We start from the raw sequence: 22,465 nt of genomic DNA, 5'->3' as shown, positions 1-22,465 counted from the left end.
TTCATGAGAAGGAATCTGTTTGTGATCATTGTCATGAGCAAAGAGCAATGACCTTTGCATATCCACCTGTCTCCTTCTTGCCTACTTGTTCTGACACCATGGGGTGTGTTCCTGCCCAGGTTCCCTCATCACAGTCCTGCCCCCAGCTGCCTTTTCTAGCAGGAATGTAGGGGAAAGTTAACTTTTTGTAAAATGCTTGCATTAACAAGATGAAAGATGCTTTTAAAAGACCATTGCTGAAATTAATGTACACAGACAGTGGTTGCCACCATCAGTGCTGTGGAGTTTCTGGGTTTGTGGTTTGTTTTGGAATTTTTGTCTGTTTGTTTGTTCCTCTTCTCCAAACAATGGCTGCCTTGCAGGCATTTTGCTATTTGGAATTTCTCTTTCATATCAAGATGTAGGAGGTGGTCTTACCCACTGGATCATTCCAAAACAATTTCAAATTTGCCAGCTTAACTGTGTGAAAACCCCTCTTAACCTTCCATATGGTTGATATTATAAGCTTTGTGTATGAGTATTTTGAAAGGTGTGGGTTCAGGTTGCTCCTAAACCCTCCACCACAATTATGAGTGCTTACATTTGGTGGGATTTCCTTCCCCCTCCCCAGTGACCTACATCCCATGAATGCCATGCTGTTCTTGTGCTAGGGCTGGTGTCTGCTCTGTCTGTTAATTTGTTGGGTCTGTTCAGTCTGTCTGTGTCTTGATTAGTATCTGACTAAGGCTGCATCTAATAAATCCTTGTGCCCATCAGTAATGTGGTGTATCCAGGCAGTTGCTGGTATCATGTGTGATAGGACTGGCTGTGTCCTTGGCTAACCATAAAAACAGGGCTGTGTTTTGGAAGAGTTTTAAAGTTTTAACTATGGCATTAAGGCCAGTAATCAATATATGCACATAGTAGATAAGTGGTGCCTTTATTCTTCTTCTTTTTTTTTCCTTTTTTATTTTTTCCTGTGACTGCCTAGAAAACCACAAAATTTTCCTTAATAAAATTGCGTACGAAAGACAATGCAAATGTGCTTTAAGATTTTTGCAAAGCTGAGACTGCAGGGAAAGACCTGTATTTTTTTCTGAGCATCTAACCTGAGGACTTCAAAGACCTTAATAACTTTTGAAAAAATGTACAGTCATGATCCAGGAAGGAACAGTTTTAAAACAAAAGCCTATCTGGTACTTAGTAAGTTCATGCCAGAGTTTGGACTCCTGCCTGAGACAAACACAAGATGCATTCCTGGGGTCACATCAAAGGTTAGGACAGTTAGATCATGTTAGATCATTGGGCTCCTAGCCCCAAATAACTATAATGTGTGAGGCTTGGGGTTTTCTTCTTAAACTGACCTGGCTTTACTTGCCCGCTAGTAGTGCATTTGTAGCAATCACAGTGTTTCACTGCATTGAATTCCTCAATGCCCTGTGGGACTGCTGAGCAGTCTGGGGCTGCTGGCAGCTCTGCTGTGCTGGCACATGCACCCTCTGCCCAAGGCTCAGCATCCCAAGAGTGGGAATGTCTGCTGGCTCCCAGTGACCCTGCAGAGCCCAGCTTTTAATGCTGCCCTGGAGTTTTCTGGCTGTGCCTTCATTCGGGTCAAGTCTTCCTCCTCTACTGTGATCTGTGGTAATAGTCTTGATTTTAATTTTTCCTGTGTTTTACAGTGGTTTGAACTTTATTGATTTGATGGTGCGACAGGGAAATATTGACAACCCTCCTAAGACTCCGCTTGTTCCTGGGTTTGAATGTTCTGGAATTGTAGAAGCTCTTGGAGACAGCGTGAAAGGATTTGAGGTAATTTTTTTTTTTCCAAAGTGATAGTTATAAGTCCCATATAAATAATCAGCAGTTTCTAATCCCTTCTGCTCTACCAGTGACAGCAGCCTTCACCACCCTGCTGAGATTTGAAAGGTCAATTTTTCCTTGCTGCTTCCCAAGCGTGAGAATGACCTCTTGAATTAGTTTCTGAATCCACCACTGTCATCTCCTTCAAGTCCTTCCTGAAAGTCACTTGTGCCATGTGCACATCCTGATGGCTGAATAGGCACTGGAAAGCATGAGTGATGTCCTTTAATAAAATGAAAGAAATTAAGTTAACTTGTTAAGTTTCCTTTCTTGGCCCTGTTTCCTGTCATCACTGCTCTTTTACTCAAAGCCCAGGTGCTGCTGATTCTGGTTCCAGCTTTTGAACTCGAGTTAACAGAGCCCTGTTTACAGTAAGCATTGCTTCTTACAACTGTGTGCATTAATGAGGTGCAGATTAAATTAGATTCTGATTGTGAATATAGGACTTAGTCTGATTTCTCAGGAAAAATATCTATTTCACCTGACAGGTTGTGATAAACGACAGATATTTGATGTATATAGTAAAGTTGTCATAAGTAGTTATGGACTCTTTGGTATCTCTTATGGCATAAAAGCATCATCTTGTCCTGCCTCCTATTCTGTTATTGATATTAAACATCTATATTCACTGCAAACTTGCATTTTATTGCCTAAGCAGGTTGAAAATTGTGGAAATAAATCCTGAGTTAACACAAGTCAATCCTTAGTTATTTGCAGAGTCAGCCATGTCAAAAGGTAATCAAGTTTTCCGAATTCTTATTATAGCTGGATCTTAAGAAGATATAAATATTTTTATCTAAAGACAAAATTTTTCTCTTCTCAAACATCTAAAATTTGTCAGTTGGATGAAGATAATGGCCAGTTTAGTTTCAACTATGGTTTCAGTGGTGAAATCTTCTTAGGGGATTTGTCTCAGTTCCTTTCCTGCCCCATCTCTGCCTTGAAACAAGTTGCAATCTTTCAATGTATTTTGTTACAAACAACAGCTGAATGATAATTTTGCAGTTTGAAAACCTTTTCTGCTTCAGTAGATCTGCTCTAGCATCTGTACTTCTTAGCTGTGCTCCATATCAAAGAATATTCTCTGAAAGGAGAATATTGTCTAGAAAACCTCTGCTCCAGATCAGCACCCTCATTTCTAAAGTTCTTGCTATTTTTAAAGGGCATCATAAGGCTACAGCATATGGTGCTTGTTTGAACAACACTGCACCTGACTGAATATACTGTGTCTCTTTTTAAAGTGACATCTTTGTTCTGACTGTGGAGCACGCTTGTGCACTGGTGCACTCCTGTCACTGAAACAAGCTGTATTTTATTTTTTACACATAGCCTTCATAGCCATGGCTGTGTTGGAGTGATCTAGAAAAGGGCCCACACTCAGAGTGGCAGCTGTGCACGGGTATGAGTCCATCAGCAGGAGAACATGCCCTGAGGATGATGGAAGAAGGTTCTGTTGGTCTCTTTATGGAATCCTTGCACAGAGCAGGGGCACACCACATGCTTGCTGTCTCCTCGACATATGTTGTCACCTCTGTCCACAGCAATGGCAAAGACTGCACCCTGTATCTTCTGACCTCCTTTCCCTGGGTAAATCTCTTCCAGTTCAAGCCCTCCTAAAATAGGTGTAATGCCTACTCCTTCTCCCATTAAAAGAAAAAGCTGCTTTCTGATGATGACAGCTGATCTCTCTCCAGTTTTGGGGATGATTCTCAAGAAAAGACATGTAATCTGACCAGGCTCTGAATAGTGTCTGTGGTAAAATGTGGTATTTAATGTCACCAAGAAATGCCCTGGGAATCACCAAGAGGGACTTCTCTGCATTCTTTTTGGTAATCATTTATGATTTATGGCAAGGATATAGGGCATTTTAACATCTGCACTAATTAATACTAGCAGACTTTCTATTTTAGCTGCTTCTCTAAGAGCAAAAGAGAACCACAGAGTGATTACCAGTGAGGCATTGTTAATTTGAATGTATTTCAAAAGGAGGAGACATTTCAATTAAATTGGAATGACAGCTCTGTTTCAGCATTCTCATTCTAAAAGAGACAACCCTTCAGAACTGTCAGCAGCCCCTTAGCTTCGAGCAAACCTGCAATATCCCAAAGCAAAAGTGATGACTCAGGAGACCAAAATGTGCTTGTGCTGTAAATGTTTGCCTGAAGGCAAAAGTGTTGTGCTTTACTCCATACCTGTAGTTCCTAAAGCATTAGAGAGCATGGTAGAATGTAAGAGAGTATCAGGCAGGTAAGCAAAGTTATTTTAGAGGGACAGCTGCTGTTAGTTTTAGTTAAAACACAAAGGCCTGGAGTTTGATGCTATTCCTGTCTTATCCTGTGGCTCCATTGCAGAGCTCCTTTCATGGTTCAGGTTGTTGTTTTGGCTGGTGTGTCCTAGAAAGGCAAAGGGTTTAAGTCAAGGTAAAAGATGCCATGGGGTTGCTGGTGACGAGGAATTATTGGGAGTTTGTAAGAGCTGTGCCTGAGAAGATTTTAATACACGCTGGGCAAACATTTGCTCAGTGTGGCTGTCCCTCGTAGACCAGCAGCCCAGTTTCTGCTTTCAGGTCAGTGTTGCTGTCCAAGTCTGTTGTGCCTTGTTGTTACTCCTGTCCATCTGAGAAGAGTCAGTGTCTCTGCTTTAAAAACCTGAAGCTGCAATGAAGGCCAAACACAAACAGTTGAGCTTGATGTGCCTGGACCCCTGAAGGGTTCCTAGGAGCAGCCAACTGTATCTAATATTTACAGAAAGGCTTTTTTTCTCCATAGTGAATTGTGCTTTCACTAACATATATTTTCAGAAGAAACTGAGCAGAGAAATGTTGCATTGGAAGATAATATTTCATTGCTCCTTTAAATCTTGTCAAATTCATTTTGTAGATTTAACAGTGCCTTAAAATCCAAAGGTATATTTTTGATGTTTAAGGTGGCTTATTTGAAGTTGTAGAACTAAATACTGCTCTGACACATGGCTGTGGAGATTACAATCATGGATATATCTTGGTTGAATCAGTTAATAAGATGGTAAAAATAGAGAGTGGGTACAGATGGTGTTATCTTCTGAATGAGAGTTTTGCAACCCTTTCATGTGCTCCATCTACCAGAGCACAAGGCCTTCCCTTCTCAATCCACAGAGAGGAAAAGTAGCTCTAAAGTGAAAATTATCCTAGGTATAATTTTCTTTATTCCATGCTTCTCATCAATGTAATTATAACCTTTCCCCCTCATCTCTTTCTCTTCAGCAAAATTTCTGGTTATTGCTAAGAATGCTGTTTTCATTCTTTACATTTGTTATTTGGGAGCTCTGCTAGCAGAAGATGATCTGTACTAGTGATGATAGAAGACTGCTCTATCAGAGAAGAGTGGAGCAAAACAAAAACAACAAAAACAAAAAGGAAGAGGTGGCTTTAACTTCTTTTGACATTAAAAACAGTAAAAGCCCAAAGCTGAACAGCTTAACTGCTATTTTTCCAAAGATGTGGAGCATCATTTCCCTCACAGTCAGGCAGTGACCCAGACCTTGAACAGGAGACTTGCAGGTCTCACAGGTTGCTCCCTACAGTCTCAACTGCAGTCAGATCCTCAACGTTGTTTTCTTCCTTGTTTGCAGATTGGAGACAGAGTCATGGCTTTTGTAAACTACAATGCCTGGGCTGAAGTCGTGTGTACCCCAGTAGAATTTGTCTACAAGATCCCAGATGACATGAATTTTTCCGAGGCTGCTGCATTTCCCATGAACTTTGTAACTGCCTACATGATGCTCTTTGAGGTGGCTAACCTGAGAGAGGGCATGTCTGTGCTGGTTCACTCGGCAGGAGGTGGGGTGGTAAGTTGGAACTTCTCTTCCTTTCCTGTCACTGAGTAACTGAAAGTCTGATGCATCTTCATTCCTGAAATGACCAGAACCTGCAGTTTGGTGGGATATTCCTCTGTGTGAGGGATTGCACCAGGAGGGACTGCATCTGTTTTCCCATCAAAATGCTGATGTGAATGGCTGGCAGGAGCTTTTGGTGAAATAAAAATGTTATGGATCTAGACTCTATGAAAAAAAATCTCATGGAAAAACCCCTAATTGGTTGTCAGCAGATCAAGGATCAACCATTGTCTCAAATATTGCATTCCTGAACTTACACATGTTGTACTTCTACGTTAAAGAAGGGTGTAGTGAAAAGAATAAGCTCCCTGCAAAAGGTATTTGTATGTAATCCTCTTTACAGTAAATGTCCCTCTCAGAATACTCCTGCACATATAATGTGTGAGTGTGTGTGGTGCTTTCACTGTGAAAGATTTCCTTTTCCCCTTTGTGTAGAGGGATTGAAAGCAGTGAAAAATCTTATGTGAGCCCTGAGGAAAAGGTACAAATTTGAAATTGTAGCCAGTGGTGGCTGCTGCATGTTGTAGTTTGGATCATTCCTGAGGGGGCATTGTGTGGCACAGGCAAAGGGTGAATTTGTGGGAATACCAAGCCACACAGTGAAATAAAGAGTCAGCATTTTGTGGCCCTTGAAGTTCCTTTCCTGAAGTATGTTTCAGGAAAAATCTCTTTCTTTTGAAAGTATTAAAGTTTTGTGCAAAACATTGTGATATTGACTGGGGACTGTTTACATTTGAAATTATGCAGTCCTTTTTCATAAAACAGATTTTATAAGCTGAGACCGTTAGCAGATAGCAGCCTTTGAAACTCGAGTACCTTTTCTAAGTTCTTGTTATGCCTTATTTATGCTAAAATAATGTTCTGTTTTCTGCTGAGGTCTGGTGGGCAGCCCCAAACACGCCGTCCTTAATTCTGCGCCCTTAGCCCTTCTTTCAGGCTCTCATATAAATGAAGGCTGTAATCAAAGGAATAAATTCATGAGTTCTCTGTACAAGGTATTTTTAGCCAGCCATAATCCCAGTGGCAGCGAAGGGTCGGTGCTGTTGGAATAGAGGAGTAAATGAATGGAATTTATAATCGTATTATGCTGGGGCACAGCCCGGCCCCCAGTGCTGGGGCTGACCATTGTTCTGTAGTGCTCATTCTCTTCATGTGGAATTCAGGGCTGCTAAAGCAACATGAGGCCACACATTCAGGGGAATATTCTACAGGAATCAAAGTCCCAGCTGCAGCTCTAAGGCCGTTTGCCCACCTGGCACTGTACAGCCCCTTTGTGGGCTGAGCGTACAGAATTAGCCCCAAAGCAATCCCTGCACGTACCTGTGCATCTAGAGAAGTTGAACCCCTCCTCCTTTTTCAGATTCCTGTGTTTCTTTCTCTTTCTTATCTCACTAGCCTCTGTTATTTCCTCCTTCTTTTCCTGAAGGACTGGTAATGCTTCTGCTCTAGTGCCTCTGTGCTGGGCTGTTCCTGGAAGGAGCTGCTGGCTTCCTCTCTCATCCCAGCTGTTCAATGGGCACTTTTGGCTGGTCCTCTGCTGTGGCTGCTCCAAACCTTCTCTGAGACAAGCTAAAGGAAGGATGGGTCCTGTTTGGCTGCCAGGAGAACAAGGAGCAATCAGATCCATCACTTGCTAAGTAGTTAAATAAAGCAGAGTTTGCAAGGGAAAGGCCAGACGTGCAGGAAGAGCAGCCAGGCTGGCAGTAAGGGATGGAGGGCTGTGTAGGATCCAGGGGGACTGCAAGGAAGAGGGAGACAGGGCTGGCCAGCCTGCAAGCCAGGATGCTGATCACTGTCCCAGAGGAGAGGGCCTCACACAGCCCCTTGTTTCTTGTAAGGGAAGAGCATGGAGAGCAAGAATTGGAAATTTTCCCATTGCTTGATAAGTTTTCTAGGTAAAATATCACTGAAGATGCGTGGTTTTTTTTTCTTTCTGCTAAGCAGACATGAAGATTTCAGAGGGGTCTGTGTTACTCTAATGTGTCTGTTAATCCTTTGAAAAATCTGACAGTTTCAGATCGAACACATCATTCTCACAAAGGTCTTTGATAATGAACAGAAAACTGGCACTGAAGATGCTATAGAAAGAGCTATTTTTGTGCTGTTGCTTTAATGGATAGAATGCCCTTCCCCACTTTCAGCAAATCTGTCCAGTTTGTTTCTAAATGTCAGGGAAATTCCAGAACACTTTAATGAGACAATAGGCTCCCTGTGGGACTAGAAGTTTCTAATTGTTCATTTCTCATTATGCAAGATCATTATTTTAGCTGCTTCAGGCAGTTTATTAAAAAGAACTTGTTGCTTCAAAAATGTTTGTGAGGTTCTTTGTTCTGGCTACTCAGTCCTCTTTAGGAGGATCCTGCAGCTTTTTCAATAAGTGGAGACAGGCAAAATTCTCTAGGACCTTTACTCTTGTGTATTGCCTCAGTTTATTTATGTGGCCTTCTTTTGTTGGGAGATACTTTTGGTAGTGAGGTAACTATGGCAATTGTCTTCCCATCTGTGCCTGGAGTGTGATTAGTAGCTTTAATGTCTGACAGGATGCTTTAGATAAATCAGGTTATTTATTCCAGAAGTTCCAGGGAGCATCAGAAGATTAGGAAGAGAAAAAGGAAGCACACCAAGATAACCTGTCTTGGGAAAGGTCTCACACAGCTGTCTCTGTGTCTCCATGTACCAAACCAGTGCCTTCCCTGCCCCCACTCCCTGGAGTGCAGGGCATCCTGCCAACTTCCCTGGTCCTGGAAGGGCAGTGGCCACTCGTAGGGAAGCACCTGGTGTCCCTGAGCCAGGGGACAGGGGGACAGCCCCAAACTCTGCTTCTGGCCCGTGGGATATTGCACCCTTCCCTCGGGGAGGAGGAGCTGCTGCAGTGCTTACAAGGGGGACTGGAGGGAGAGGTGACGTTTGGTTTTCACAGGATTTGCTTTTCATTGCTTTTCAAGATTTTCAGCTTGTTGATTTTGATTGCCTGGAAAAGGGGCTGCTTAGGCTTTCCTGGCTCTTTTTTCATCCTGGGGACAGGGGCAGTGAAGAGAGAGTGACTCTCAGCTCCTACCCTGGGCAGGGAAGGAGGCTGAAGATATTTCAGGAGCCTTCTCAGAAAGCACAGAGCAGGCTCACAGTTGATTCCCTCAGGCTCTGACAAGAGATGAACACTTTTCAAGCCCTGCTGCTGACTAAAATCTAACAAAGTTGCCATTTGCTCCCCTTTAGGCCTCTGCTTGGCAGGACACTTAGAACTTCTGATTAAACTGTCTAAGTGAGTATCAGGGCAGTTCAATAATTAACAAAAAATAGAATTGTCTCATACAAATAGAGTTTAAATACTTTAAGCTACAGAAATATTCTAGTGCCCTTCTGAACTGGTTGCTAAATCAGGGAGAAAGCCAGATAACACTAAACACCATAAATAGACATTAATGCTGAAAATAATGACTTTGCAAGAACATATGACTTACTGTAGGACAGATATTGGTCTCTCTTAACTGTACAACACTGCAATTAATGTTTGAAATGACTGCAAGACAACGGAAGAGTAGCTCCCTTCACAAATACACTCCCCCATCTCTATAAAGTGAAGCAATGTGACAACTGAGGAAAATACCCCAAGAAAACTGAGCAGTCGTGTGCACCCTGCTGGGACTGGTCTGCCCTAAGAGGCAATTACTTCTTTAAAATAAAAACTCTCCAAGTCAGTGCATTCAGTGCAAGTCACAGCACAGGCTTGTATGAGGTTATAAAGTTTTGTTCACAATTATTTATGTAAACTATTGAATTAGTATAAATACAGGACCCTTGTAGTTAAAAAAAAATTGAAAAAAGCATTATGTTTTTCTCCTTGAGCTTCAATAAATCCAGTCCCTATTTCTATGATATCTACCTTTAAAATTAATTCCTCCAGGGCTTTATATTTGTGAGAGAGAGCCATTATGTCCATTTGCTTGTTTGTTTGTTCTTCATGTACTTCCTCTTCTGAATATTTAGAGCACAAAGCTTTGGTTATTTACCAAGATTTTGTAAACACCATTCTCATCACTTAACTCCTCAGACTCAAGGCAGAATTATTAGCATTGTGATCTTGCAGATGCTAAAAATAAGCTGCCTTCCATGCAGGAGCATTGATTGCTTCTCCTGAAGCTGTTGTCTGACCTTCCCTTTCAGGCTCAGCAGCAAAGGAGGTGCAAGCAGAGTAAGTTACAGATGCAGTTCTCGTGTTTGAATTTGAAGGGTAAATCTGACTTGGCAACAGATTTAGGCCATCCTGGCAGGATTTGTTACTGCTTGGCAGGAGCCCTCTTTTTTATTGTGTCTCCCCTGCATATATTGCAAATATTTGAGGATGTGTTCCCAGCTGAATCACTGAAGTGGTGACATTTTATCTGACAAAGAACTGGCATTTCTTAGTGAATCCAGTCACCTGCTATCACAGACAGCATATAGAAACTCTTGCAAGAGAATGATCTAATTTCTTCCTGAAAAAACACCTAAGTGTTTATCTATTCAGATTCTCTCCACTCTGTCTTTCTTACCCAGTGAGAAAATTTGCAGACTTCATTCATAGCCAGTAAATGCATCTTTGTTCTTTTAGAGTTAATGTATCTTGTCTTTAATGATGTTGTCCATTAATTAAAATTAGGTCCTCTTTCTTCTTGGAGCACTTCTTTTAGATCTTTTTGGTAGGATATATATGTTCACAGCTACAACAAGCTCAGCATGAAATCTCTCCTTGGCCTGTATTTTTCAGTCTGAAGGCAGGTTTGTTTGCTCACACCCTGTTTTTGTAAGGTTAGGTGTCTCTTTCCTGGTCATCCTCCAGGCAGGTCCTGCTCCAGCAGGTGTGGATGTGTTTCCCGGGCTCTGAGCTGGCTGGGAGCACAGCAGCAGTAAGATAGTAGGAAAGCCAGATCCTGTTAAAACAGATCCCACAGCATTCCTGATCCTTTTAAATATTGCATGGGTAGGCTGCTCTGTCTGCACTTAGAGGGAGGAGCACATTAAACAGCACTCCTGTGGTTGAGTCAGGACTCCCTGAATGTGAGTAATTAGAATTGACTCTTGTCCTGTGCTGGTGCTGGCCAGCCCTTGCCAGGGCATTCCTCCAGCCCACTCTGCTGGCACCTTCACCTGCTACCAGGGCTGCACTTGCTGTTTTCATACCTGCAGTTCATGGCTGTTCTGCATGTGACGAAGTGCTTTCCTCTTGTTTCATCTCCAGCAGCCAAGGATAAATCAGCTCACACGCTGTGCCACCCAGTCTGGGCTGCTCTAAGTGCCCAGCTGTGGGAGCCAGGAGGGCGGTGGGGCAGTGAAGGCTTCTGAAGCCATGGCTCTGCTCCCTCAGCAGCACCAGGGAGTGCTGGTGCCAGGGCCCAGCCCATTTCCAGACACTGCCTCAGAGCAGGATCTGCTCATCAAACACAAAAGCCCAGCCAGCCGTGCACAGAGAGCAATTTCCCTGACCAAAGCAGCTGCAGCCTCTGAAGGCCGTTTCTTTCTGCCTCTCGCAGCCCTGCACTCCCCAGAGGACATGTCCTGTCCCCAGTCACTGCAGAGCTCAGCTCTCCCCTGGCTGTTCTGCCTTTCCAGGGGGAGTTTGTTCCCCTGGCAGAGTTTTGCTGGGCTGGCTCCACTGAGCTGCAGAGGATTTGTGCCAGGTGGAGATTCAGCCCTGAGTTTTTGATGCAGCTCAGCTGCACGGTTTTGCAAAGGGGTAAGAAAAACACACCCTGCTAATTGTTGCAGAAAATGTTGTGAGGGTGAGAGAGATCATTATCTCAGGGTCACTGTCCCCCTGCCTCCACTCCAAAACTCATTTGTGGTGAGCTGAGTGTAGCAGATGCTGCCTTATGCTTGTCCAATAATCACATTTTAGTTTGTCCACTCTGCAATGTTCACCCAGTGTTTGGTTTCCAATTTCCTCTGCTGTAATTGGGAAATGACACCTTCAGGAGATGAAATGTTGTGTATCAGACTTCACCCAAGGCCAGAGAAGAGTTTTCCTGACACCACAAGATCAGTAGATGATTCCCCTTGCAGTTTTCTTACTGTGTTTGGGTACTGCACAGCACCTTCAGGTGTGCTTAGGTGGAATCAAAGCATTTTGGAACTTGGATTCTTCTCACATCCAGTTCCAGACAAGTTTCTTGTGCAATATTAAGTCTGAATGCTCTTTTTAAAATGCTGTAGCACCTTTAGACTGCAGAAATATATCATAGAAATGGTAATTCTTTACTGATACAGTTTTGCAGAGTGGTATCTTTTACATGGTTTATTCTCTCCTGCTATCAGGCTGCCCTCAGTTTGCACAGTAGCAAAAAGATGCTTTCTTGGAAGGATTGTGCCCCACATCTGCTGTAATTCAGTGTGCAGCTGGCACGTCAGGCTGGTGGCATTAGGTCAGACCCTTCTGGAAAGCCACTCACCTGTACACCTTATTTATATTTCATCCAGCATTACGTTTGTGTTAACAAGGTAATTAGATTAGTGAGTTTCATTCTATTCATGCTTTCTATATTGACTTTTAAATATTGATTACTTTTTTCCTTTGAAATTGTTGAAATGCACTTAACAGTCTATTTCATTGTTACTTCCTAGAAAACTACTTTTCCATTCTTTTAGGTGAATATCTTGGTATGAGAAGTTTCCAATCCTGCAGGCTTAGACTTAGGTTTTAAAGCAATGAAATATGGAGATTTTTTTTTTCTGGATCTAAAACTACTGTAAAGCTATAAATTTATATTAATTTCTGTAATCATATGTGTAGATTAGGTTCAACATACTGGTTTTATGAATTCACAGGATATCTTGAAGAGGAATCCATCAAGCAGACTGTGAAGCTGGGGAGACACATCCAGCATTAGCAGACATCCTTCATTCCACAAGCTATTAATTTCTTTAATCTAAGCTACTCAATCCAAGCCATTAATTTCTCTAAGTTTTCACCACATGATGTTCTGCCTCACTGGAAGTGTTCAAAAAATGTGTGGATGTGCACTTCAGGACAACTTAGTGATAAAACATGGTGATGGTGCTGAGCTGGTGGCTGGATTTGATGGTCTCAGGGGTCTTTTCCATCCAGAATGACTCCATGATTCTGTGATAAGTAGTGTATAAAATATATGAGTATATTACAGGAGATTGATTCCACTTTAAGGGAATATTGTGTAACCATGTCTATCCCTTCAGAGAATTGCCTGATTTCTTTTCTATTCCCAAAGACTGCTGATTTCCATTAAAGGTGGCATTAATTGTCCAAGTAATAATTATTTTTTGCCATTAAAACTTTCTCGTTTTCCTGGGTTCAGAAAGCAAGAATCTGGTCAATACTGCTGTGTAGAAATTGGCATTGTATATGAAAAAATTAAATAGGTGAAGATTATTTTTCAACCCATGCTTGTATAGTTTAGCACCCTCTTGGAAGGTTTTGGAGTTCATACAGTGTTTCTGCTAGCATGGTTCTTGATTCCAAAGCCGGAGAGGCTTTGGAATGGTAGCAGAGTTGATGTGGTTCTGCCTGGGCAGGGAGGAGACAGAAAAGCCTCTTGCCCCTGTTTGCCACAGAGCAGTTGTCAGGATCCAAGTGACAGCACAGGGCTTCAGCAGCAAAACCCTTTGTGATGGTCCATTTGTGAATCGTGGGTATTCTGAGCACCGGTATCAGTATTTGCAATTAAAATGCGTAGCCTGCTGAACAGTGGTGACTAATCCAGAGGCAGCTGCGTGATTTGAGGGATTAAAAGGAGACTTAAGAGTGACTTACATAGCCACGGTGCTGTTTTGGAGCTTAGCTGAATTCCACAGAAATTAGGGAAATGGTTGAGTTCATAGGTTGAGTTCAGTTCCCCTGTTTTGATGGGGAAAGCATGAAAAGTCCAATATCAGCCTTTATTCCTACATTTCTGATAGAGCTACTAAAAATACTTTGCACAGACATAAGTAAGAGTCAACTTCAAATTAAGATTTCAGAAAACTGTAGAAGAGTGTTTGGTGGAATTGCTTCAAAACACTTCATCCAATTATAAAAGTGCTGGTCATATGCATCAGTTGTAGACTTCAAATATCTACAGAAAGCTGGAAGGTATTCCCAGTTGATCTGGGATTTTAGATAAGTTTATCTCTGGGGGGAGGGAAAGGTGTACTACAGAGTTTGAGTCAGGAGGAAAATAGGTTATTCACATTATCCCAATGTTTTTGTGCATTTCTCCTGTTCATCTCACTGTTGGTTTGTTAAATGTTAATCGTCTTCTGAAGGATAAAAATCAACATGCTTTCTTCTTGAATATTTGACCTTTTAAACATTCAGTGGTTTTGATTCAGGATATACTCATTAGCCCTTCTCTGCCCAAGTTAGATTGAAAATGCAGAAAACTAATTAGAGAATAGATCAATAATGTCAGAATTTCATTCAACTACCATGCATTATAAATTACTGATTTATCTAAAACACTGTGGGTGTTGGGTTTCTGTGAGACACAGAAGTGAGAAAAGACAATTGCTTAGGAAAATTGCTAAGAAAAGAACAGCTACAAAATCCCCTAATTTTTTATTTTAATTTTATATTACATTCTTTGTGGAGGCTAAAATCTGGGAAGGGTTTAGAATGAGATGGTAAGTAATAGAGAAATGAAATATCAGAATAGTGAAACATTTTCTGCTCCCTGAAAACGTTACATCTTTCAAGATGAGACCCTTCAGGAATGGATTTTCTTATGATTTTTGAGAGATTAGGGATTCCAGCCCAGGAAAATAATGGATACTTTTAAAAATAAGAGGTCATTTTTGATTTGGGGTTGGATTTACCATGCCAGGAGTAAGCATTGTTACCTGTGAGCTTCTCTGAGCTGCTGGACAAGCTGTTCAGCCTGCTGTGGTGTTCCATCCCTCATCTGCAAAGTAGGAATGAGAATGATCCCTTCTCTTGCTCTCTTTTCTGTGTGTGCTTGCCTGTCTAAAGATCTCCTAAGCTGTGCCTTGCTGAGCAGGCATTTTCTGAGTAGCCCAGCAGGAAACCTCTCTGAAATTCCTGGGTGCCACCACGTGTAAACCATAACCTTGCCCTCTCTGGTGATGCTCAGCTTGGAGTTACATTCAGCAGAATCCATGAGGATGCCAAGACCTCCAGGCTATGCAGGGCTAGCTAATTATCCTGCTCTAAATAAAACCCAAGTGCTAATTACTGGGATGTACAACTAATAATCAGGGTTTCTGGCTGGAGTGAACAGAAATGTGTTTGTCCCTGGGTGGTTTTACTATCATGCACACAGTTTACAAATGACAATCTTTAGGCTGTAGATGTAAGTAAGAGTCTGCTGAATTCCATCTGGCCTTTTTTTTTTTAGAATGACAGTGCCTTTTTTTAAACTTCTGGATATATCCATGTGACTGTGCTGGCTCCAGTGGAAAAATGTGGTTGCAAGGGAAAGCAGGGTGTAGCTACCAAAAGTCTGGTTTTCTTTAGTTGTTGTGTTAAGAGTAAAACAAAACCTGGGTTTATAGAAAGATGACCTTTTAGGATGGTTTTTGAAATCTAGATGGCTCAGCTGTTAAGCTTCCCTTCTCTCAGCTTCATGAAATTAGAGGTTAAAATTCTATAAAGGCCTTCTGGGGTCCAAAACTGGAAACTCAAAGGACAGACATCTGATTGCACAAATTCTTCAATGCCCCAAGTGCTACCAGCATCTGATGGACCCCACTGGGCTCCTGCCCAGACCAGGAGGAAGAATAATTGTCCTGGATGTGCTCTGGGCTGTTTTATCCCTTTTGCTGTTGATCCGTTTTGAGTCTGGGGCCGTGCTTCAGCAGATCTCTCTTAGTGTGACTGGGGACTATTCCTGCATTTTGAATAATCAGTAATTACTATTGTTATCAGTAAGAGGTAAAGCAGATTTTCTTTATTATGCAGCACTTGTTACAGCAACTTGCTGTCTCCACTGAGACCATAAGGAGACATGATCCTACTGTATTAGGACTGCTTTGTCTTCAGAACATCCTTGTGATTTAGTGTCTTTTTTCCTGTGGCTGAACTGCATTTCAGTGGAAATAAACTGGTTTGGGAAGTGCTTGCCCACGCTTGGTCTCGGGTTTTGCTGCGTCAGGAGTGAATGGGCAGCTGCAAACTCTGTCAACCAATTTCCATGCCAGTGAACTAACATAATAATGTATTTGCAGGGTCAAGCTGTTGCTCAGCTCTGTTCAACCATTCCCAATGTTACTGTTTTTGGAACAGCTTCATCTTTCAAACATGAAGCAATCAAAAACTCGGTAACTCACCTGTTTGACAGGAACGCAGACTATGTTCAAGAAGTAAAAAGGTAATCTTGTGTTTTCCTGAGTCAGGTCAGTATAGTATGTGGCAAAATACTATGAAAGGCACCAGGCTGATCATATTTATGGGAGGATATTACATTTGTGAGTTTGGGAGCTGTAGTTTATTCCAGTTATTCCATCTGTCCACTAGGGACAGGATAGCAAGCTTCTCCCTATGTCTTGATAAGCAACATGAAATTTTTCAATCCCTCTCCTTATTTGGACATGTGTTGTGAGCAAAGTAAATTAAGTGAAAGAAACTAAAGGTCGTAACAGGAGGATGTGCTTTGCCTTCATTTGCATATGTACTTGCTTACTGTAATGCTCCAAATAAGATATTTTCAGTGGATTTGTAAGGTATCCAGGTTTTGGAGTTCTCTGGTGTGCTTTTATCTGCCTGGGTTTTTATCCTCTGCCAGGGATTGATATCAGAGCACGTGATGTCTGCTTTAATTTCAGATCCTTAGATTTTGTTTGTTTGCATTCAGATTAAAATCATCCTGTTGCCTTTTGAAGTCATCATGTGTGTTTCTGTTTATGTGCTTTCAAACACTTTGGTTTTCAGTTTGTCTAACTGTTGATCCTGGTGTTGGTGGAGGTGGCAGAACTTCTCTGGGCTGTTAGCACTGCAGGCTGGTATTGCAGGAGGAATCAGGGTGGCTACAAGAGATGAAAAACCATGGGTGTAACAAACAATCTGTGCTTCTTTCCTGGCACAGAGGTGTTTAACATCAGCTCAGCAAGTAGTCCTGATTGCAAGACAGAAGTGGCACCCCGTAGAATGTGCCAGTACTCTGATTTGTTACTCAGATCTTTCCATTTTCCCTTTGCATTGAAAAGATCTTTAATAAACCTACAGCAGTAATTCTGAGAGTGCTGCTTTGACAAATTGTCTCTTGGCAGCAGCAGCAGCAGCGAGGGAATGGGGCAGTTGTTTGGTTTGATGGATATTGGCTGTGTACTGTGTTCTGCTCAAAGTGTTCACCTCTTCAAAGTCTGTGAGCAGAACAGGATGGAGCTGTGATGAGAAGGGACAGAGGCAGGAACCTGCTTTATTGCAGGTCACGCGGGCATTCAGCAGGGAGAAAACTCAAAAAACAAAACCGAAGCAACCACCGATGACTCCAAGCAAATGAAAAAAACCCAAAAAAATCCATAAGGGATGTTATGAATTGGAAACGTTCATAGGGGATGAGGAATCATTGAACCAGGGAAGCCACCAAAAGCTGTTTCGTTGTAAAATTTGTATTCCTCTACATGGAGGCTCATCCAGTGGCCTGATAGAAGCAATTTATTGTCCCAAATGTGGCAGCAGTACCAGGGAGTGAAGTTGCCTGGTTTTGCTGCTGTTTGTAACCAATGGATGTCTGGGTCTCACCTTTGTTTGTGAGGAAGCTGAAAGATGCATTACAAGGCCAAATCAGTATATTCAGTGTATTTTTTTTTAATTCTTCAGCATCATATTGACATTGCATTGACAGAGCTGTTGGAAAGTTATAAATATGTAAACTGTTTATTGAAACAGTACAAAATGGCCTGATTGTAACACTTGTGCTGGATTTCTACCTCTTGGTGACTTCTCTTTATGCTTGATTTAAGTCTTAGCTGATATCTAGTTGATAAAATATCTGAAGACTCTGCAAATAACTTTACAAGTAACTTTGTCTGAAAAGAAATTAAGATCTTTTTCCTTACAAATTCAGAAAAATAATATTAGATGTGAATAAGAAAAATATCCTTTTTCTCTATTTACAAAACAAGCATTTGCTGATATTTGCATGCAGTCAAAAAATAACTTTTTATCTCTTGCCTGTCTTTTGCTAATATAATTTTCCCGAAAGCCCTGAAAAAGGGGAAGCAAGATGCCTAAGAGGGATGGGTTGGCTAGCCTGAAAAACTTGCACTGTGCCACTGGATGGGTCTGAAATGTATTTTGATGAGGGTAAAGTTTTCACAGGCAAAGTCTCAGCCTTAGAGTGCTTTCTAAAGAACCTGGAAAATGTTAGCATTTGGTTAACAACCAGCTGACCAGCCCTGTGTATCTTACTGCAAAGTAAGAGATTTTTCCTTGTTTTAGAATCTCAGCAGATGGAGTAGATATTGTTTTGGACTGTCTTTGTGGAGAAAATACTGGGAAAGGCCTCAGTCTTCTCAAACCACTTGGGACTTACATTTTATATGGTGAGTGGGGAAAAGCAGGTGCACATTTCAAAACTAAAGCTTTGCAGAGCTTAAAAGCATCCATGCTCCTTCTTCCAGAGCTGGTGATGGACAAGCTATGCTTGCTCAGTTTGATCATTTCCAATCAACAGTTTTAATGAAGCTGACCATGGATTAGATGATTGATAAATAAATGGTAATATAAAAAAAATGTTTAAAAAATATTTAGAAAAGTAAACCCAAAATTGAAAGGGAAGCTACACTACAGATTGTTAAACATCACTGGGTGATACAGGAGAAGCATGGGAGAAAGTTTGGATCTCTCATTCTGGGAATCATTGTGTGGCCAAGGAAACTTCAGTGTAGTTTTTGTGAGAGAGAAGCTTGAAGGAAGAATTTCAGGAAGAATGCTGTTGGGTTTATTTAACATGACTTTGAGGACTCCAACCCAGGCTTCTGTCCACAAATTTCCACTCCTGTTTGTGGACTGCTCCTCACATGGAGCAGACCCATCTCCCCTGCTGCTGTGCCAGGCTGCCCTGCAGGGTGGGGAAGCTCCTGTTGGAGGGCACAGCTGCAGGGATTCCTGTATTTATGGGCAGGTGCCCAACACAACCCAACCTGCCCCTGGCAGTTTGATGGATTGCCAGGGTTGTCTCAGAATTCCTGTCAGCCTGGAGGGCTTGGTTGCCTTGGCTTCTTTGTTATTTTTTACTCGCAAAGGATTTTTACTAATCTCTTTTAAACCTGGGCATGTTGTTTTTTTCTTAAATATGAATCATAGAGATGATTTTACATGTACTAAATGGTCTGCTGTAGCTTGTAATAATAGGTTGTGTGTGAATGTGCTCATCTTTTGCAGGTTCATCTAACATGGTTACTGGGGAGACAAAAAGCTTCTTCAGTTTTGCAAAATCAGTAAGTGTCTCTGTGATGATGCTCTTTCCTCTAACTTTGGTCTTTTCTGTAGCTTTCTCATCTTCATAATTTTCATTTATCTCTGCTGAGTTATTTGTGATGTTGTGGTTTTGTGCCATGTTTTCTTCTGGCAGCACAGCTAGACCAGAATTGGATCTGTGTGCATTTCACATTGCCACTGAAATTGTCTGTGAGACACAGGTCTCTTACACAGCGAAGTTTAAACTGCATTATTTATTTATTTGTGGCAAAACATCACATCCATGGATAGGATTAACTGCACCCTGAAGGTTTCTTGTCTCTGAAAACACTGTCAGGACCATGCAGTGAATTAAAGGAGATGTATCTCTTAATTGGGGCCTGTGTCCACTCAAATTCAGCTTTTCAGAGATTTCTTGTATACAGAAAAGCATTTTTTCAGTTCTCCATGTTCAAGTGACATCAAAGAGATGATGATGTGGCATTTGTTTCCTAATTGATAATGTCAAGAAATTCAAAGTTCAAATGTTTGGGTTTTTTTTTTTTTTCTTTCAGCTTACTACAACAACAGAAATCTTTGCAGAAATCCTAGAGATCAAAAGTAGGGCAAATAAATCATATAAACTGCCAGCAAGAAATAAGTTAACCAGGAGTGAAAGCAATTCTTTCATACAGGAAAAACATAGGGAAAAATCTTTTCTGAACATCTGTCCTATGATCTTTTTTGCCAAAATCTCATTTAGAGCTTCCAGCAACACCCCCTTCCCAGGAGGAATTGGCTTCAAAATTCTCTGTGTAGCTGAAAGTCAGAGACTGTAGCAAGGAGCTGTTCTTTGCCTCCTACATTGTCTTAATGGTTGTAGTGGGAGGATCCTTGTCATTGTCACACACTTGTGACCAAAAACCAGATAATCATTGCTATGCAGCCTTTTTACTGGTAATGTAAGAATATCCAGATGCATGTAATGTGTAGGGTAGCTTGGCCCAATGGAATAAATTTCAGCTGAAGTATTTTTCAGATAGTATTGGTATTTATTGATGGAATAAATATGAATAGATTGAAGGAATTAAAAAACATACAAATTTTGTACACAAATATAACTAGTTTCTTTATGTAGTTGTGCTGCAAAATTAACTCATAAAAATTGTATGAAAATTCTAATTAAAAATTTACCCGTTCAGATGAAATTTGCAGGGAAGTGGCATGTCTCACTCTCAGTGATGCTCTTGGGCTACATGAAATAAAATCCTTTCATCAGATACTCTGAGGCATGCTCAAGTGTCATAAACATAATAATGGATGTAGAGAACTGGCAGCTGATAGGCAGTGCCTGGTTCCCTTGGTTTGAGCAGAGCCATGGCCAGGAGCTGCCAGTGAACATCTGGGCACTTCAGTGGCTGTCTGGAGAGAGCAGGAGAGCAGAGGGGCAAGGAAATCCAAACTCCTTGCTGCCAGACCCTCTTCCAAACCCAGATGTGTTCACCTGACCTCCTCCAACACGAGTTTGTTTTATTCCTGCTTGTCAGTCAGCTGCACACTTTCTTTCCTCATCCTTAAATCAAATCCTTGCTGCTTCTCTTGGCTGCTGCTTCAGACCTGGCAGATGAGTCCTTTATCACATCTGCACAGACAGCTTGCTTGTGAACTTTCCTGTACAATTCTTGAAAAATGGTTTTTCTAACCATGCTGTTGTTTATTGGTTTCCAGTGGTGGCAAGTTGAGAAAGTAAATCCTATCAAGCTGTATGAGGAGAACAAAGTCATTGCTGGATTTTCCCTGTTGAATCTGCTTTTCAAACAGAATCGAGGTGGCCTGATCAAGGGTGTGATGGACAAACTCCTAAATCTATATAACAGTAAGAAGATCAAGCCTGTGGTTGACTCATTATGGGCTTTGGAAGAGGTAGGAGTCCTCATTTTGAAATGTTGCAAAAATATGCACTTTTAGAGGTAAAAACATATTTAAACATGTTTTCTAGTTATTAATGTGTTCTGCTTTTTAGTTTGTGCCTAAGTTGTCTCTAGAGCCCCTGCTATTTGTAAAGCCAAGATCCAGAGTTATCTACATATTTCTCTACTAAGTAGATATTTATGGAAAATGCTAATAATAAATGTGTTTTTTCAGTCTTAGAAAACTTTCTTTTTCCCAAGTGCATGAAACATGTGACTAACAAGTGCAGAGTGAAATGCAAACAATGGAATTGTAAACAAGTTAGATTTTTTTCCTCAGAATGCATTTTAATACACAAGCTTTAGTTCCAGTGCCACAGTTGTGCTAGCAAACCTTGGAAGTCTGCAGGTTTTCTGGCAGTTATTGAAAATGTGTCAAAGACCAAGAAATCAGAACTCACTTGAAATGTTGCAATTGTGCTCTGTGGCTTTCTTGTGTTTCTTTTTTAAATTCCTCTAATTGCTCAGCTCTCCTTAAAGACATGCAAAGAAACCAACTTGCTGACAGCCCGGGCAGTCACAAAGCCCCAGTTCAAAGCCCTGGTTGAGACATTTATAGTTAAGATGCTGGTGAAGGAAGAGAAGTATTTTTGGAAGTGTGAACAGACATTACCATATGAAGAAACAACACAATTATAGAGCACCACCAGATTAATACTCATGGTTTATGTGTCTGTGAAGTGCACTGAGCCTGGCACATCCCTTGGGATGTGTGTCTGTGATAGCTCTGCTGAGTGGGGTTGTGTCTGCAGTGTTGTGTTTCACTGTTCAGAGGGTGCTGCAACAAAATCCTCTCAGTGCTGGAATGCCGTAGGTGGTGTTACCATGAGGGAGTAGTAACCTGCACCAGGCTCAATCCACGAGTAGTGCTGTGTTTTACTGAGATTGTGGCTGGCCTGTGAGCTGTTTCCTGAGCCAGCGTGTCCTGTGCTGTCCCTGCAAGTGCCCCAGTGCATCCCAAGGTGCCGCTTCGTGTGGCAGAGGTGTGAAGGGTCAGCCCCTGTGGGCTCCTCCGTGGTGACAGCTTCCCCAGGAACCCCCTTCTTTTCCTCTGAAAGGCCTGCCTGAGGCCACAGTGTCACCAGGAGCCCCCAGGGACACCTGGGGCTGCGCTTCTGGGCATCCACCTGCTCCAGAAGTGTCAGATGTTGTGATAAAGAGCAGCTGCTCAGGCAAGACCAAATCCTCTGCTCCTGCCTGAAAGGGAGAGCCCTTTGCAGAGAATCAGGAGTGGGATCAGACTTATGGTTTTGATGTATCTTTTGGAATTTAATTATTAAGTAAGCTTAAAAATGTAAGTGGCACAGGTCTCTAGACAGTCATTCTGCAATTTCTTTGTTCATGTAAAATACATACTTTTCATGTACTGGTGAGTAAGAGAAGGATAATTAAAATAGTAACAATAGCTTAAACAATACTTGATTGAGGACATGCCATA

At 41.7% G+C, this 22,465-nt stretch overlaps 1 protein-coding gene across 2 annotated transcripts in view; it reads left to right on the top strand.

Annotated features, from left to right (window-relative positions):
* Positions 1-22,465, top strand: part of VAT1L (vesicle amine transport 1 like) — a 57,648-nt gene that overhangs the window by 5,635 nt on the left and 29,548 nt on the right. For both annotated transcript variants that reach the window (XM_064386728.1, XM_064386729.1), the window contains exons 2-7: positions 1,659-1,788; positions 5,449-5,664; positions 15,883-16,025; positions 18,098-18,201; positions 19,043-19,098; positions 20,786-20,980. In XM_064386728.1, coding sequence (XP_064242798.1) covers positions 1,659-1,788; positions 5,449-5,664; positions 15,883-16,025; positions 18,098-18,201; positions 19,043-19,098; positions 20,786-20,980 — 844 coding nt within the window. The remainder of the gene's footprint in view (positions 1-1,658; positions 1,789-5,448; positions 5,665-15,882; positions 16,026-18,097; positions 18,202-19,042; positions 19,099-20,785; positions 20,981-22,465) is intronic.

The sequence above is a fragment of the Passer domesticus genome, chromosome 12, assembly GCF_036417665.1.
Source record: "Passer domesticus isolate bPasDom1 chromosome 12, bPasDom1.hap1, whole genome shotgun sequence".
NCBI classification, from domain to species: Eukaryota; Metazoa; Chordata; class Aves; order Passeriformes; family Passeridae; genus Passer; species Passer domesticus.
Note: the sequence above shows the minus strand (reverse complement) of the source record. Positions and strands in the feature narration are given on the sequence as shown.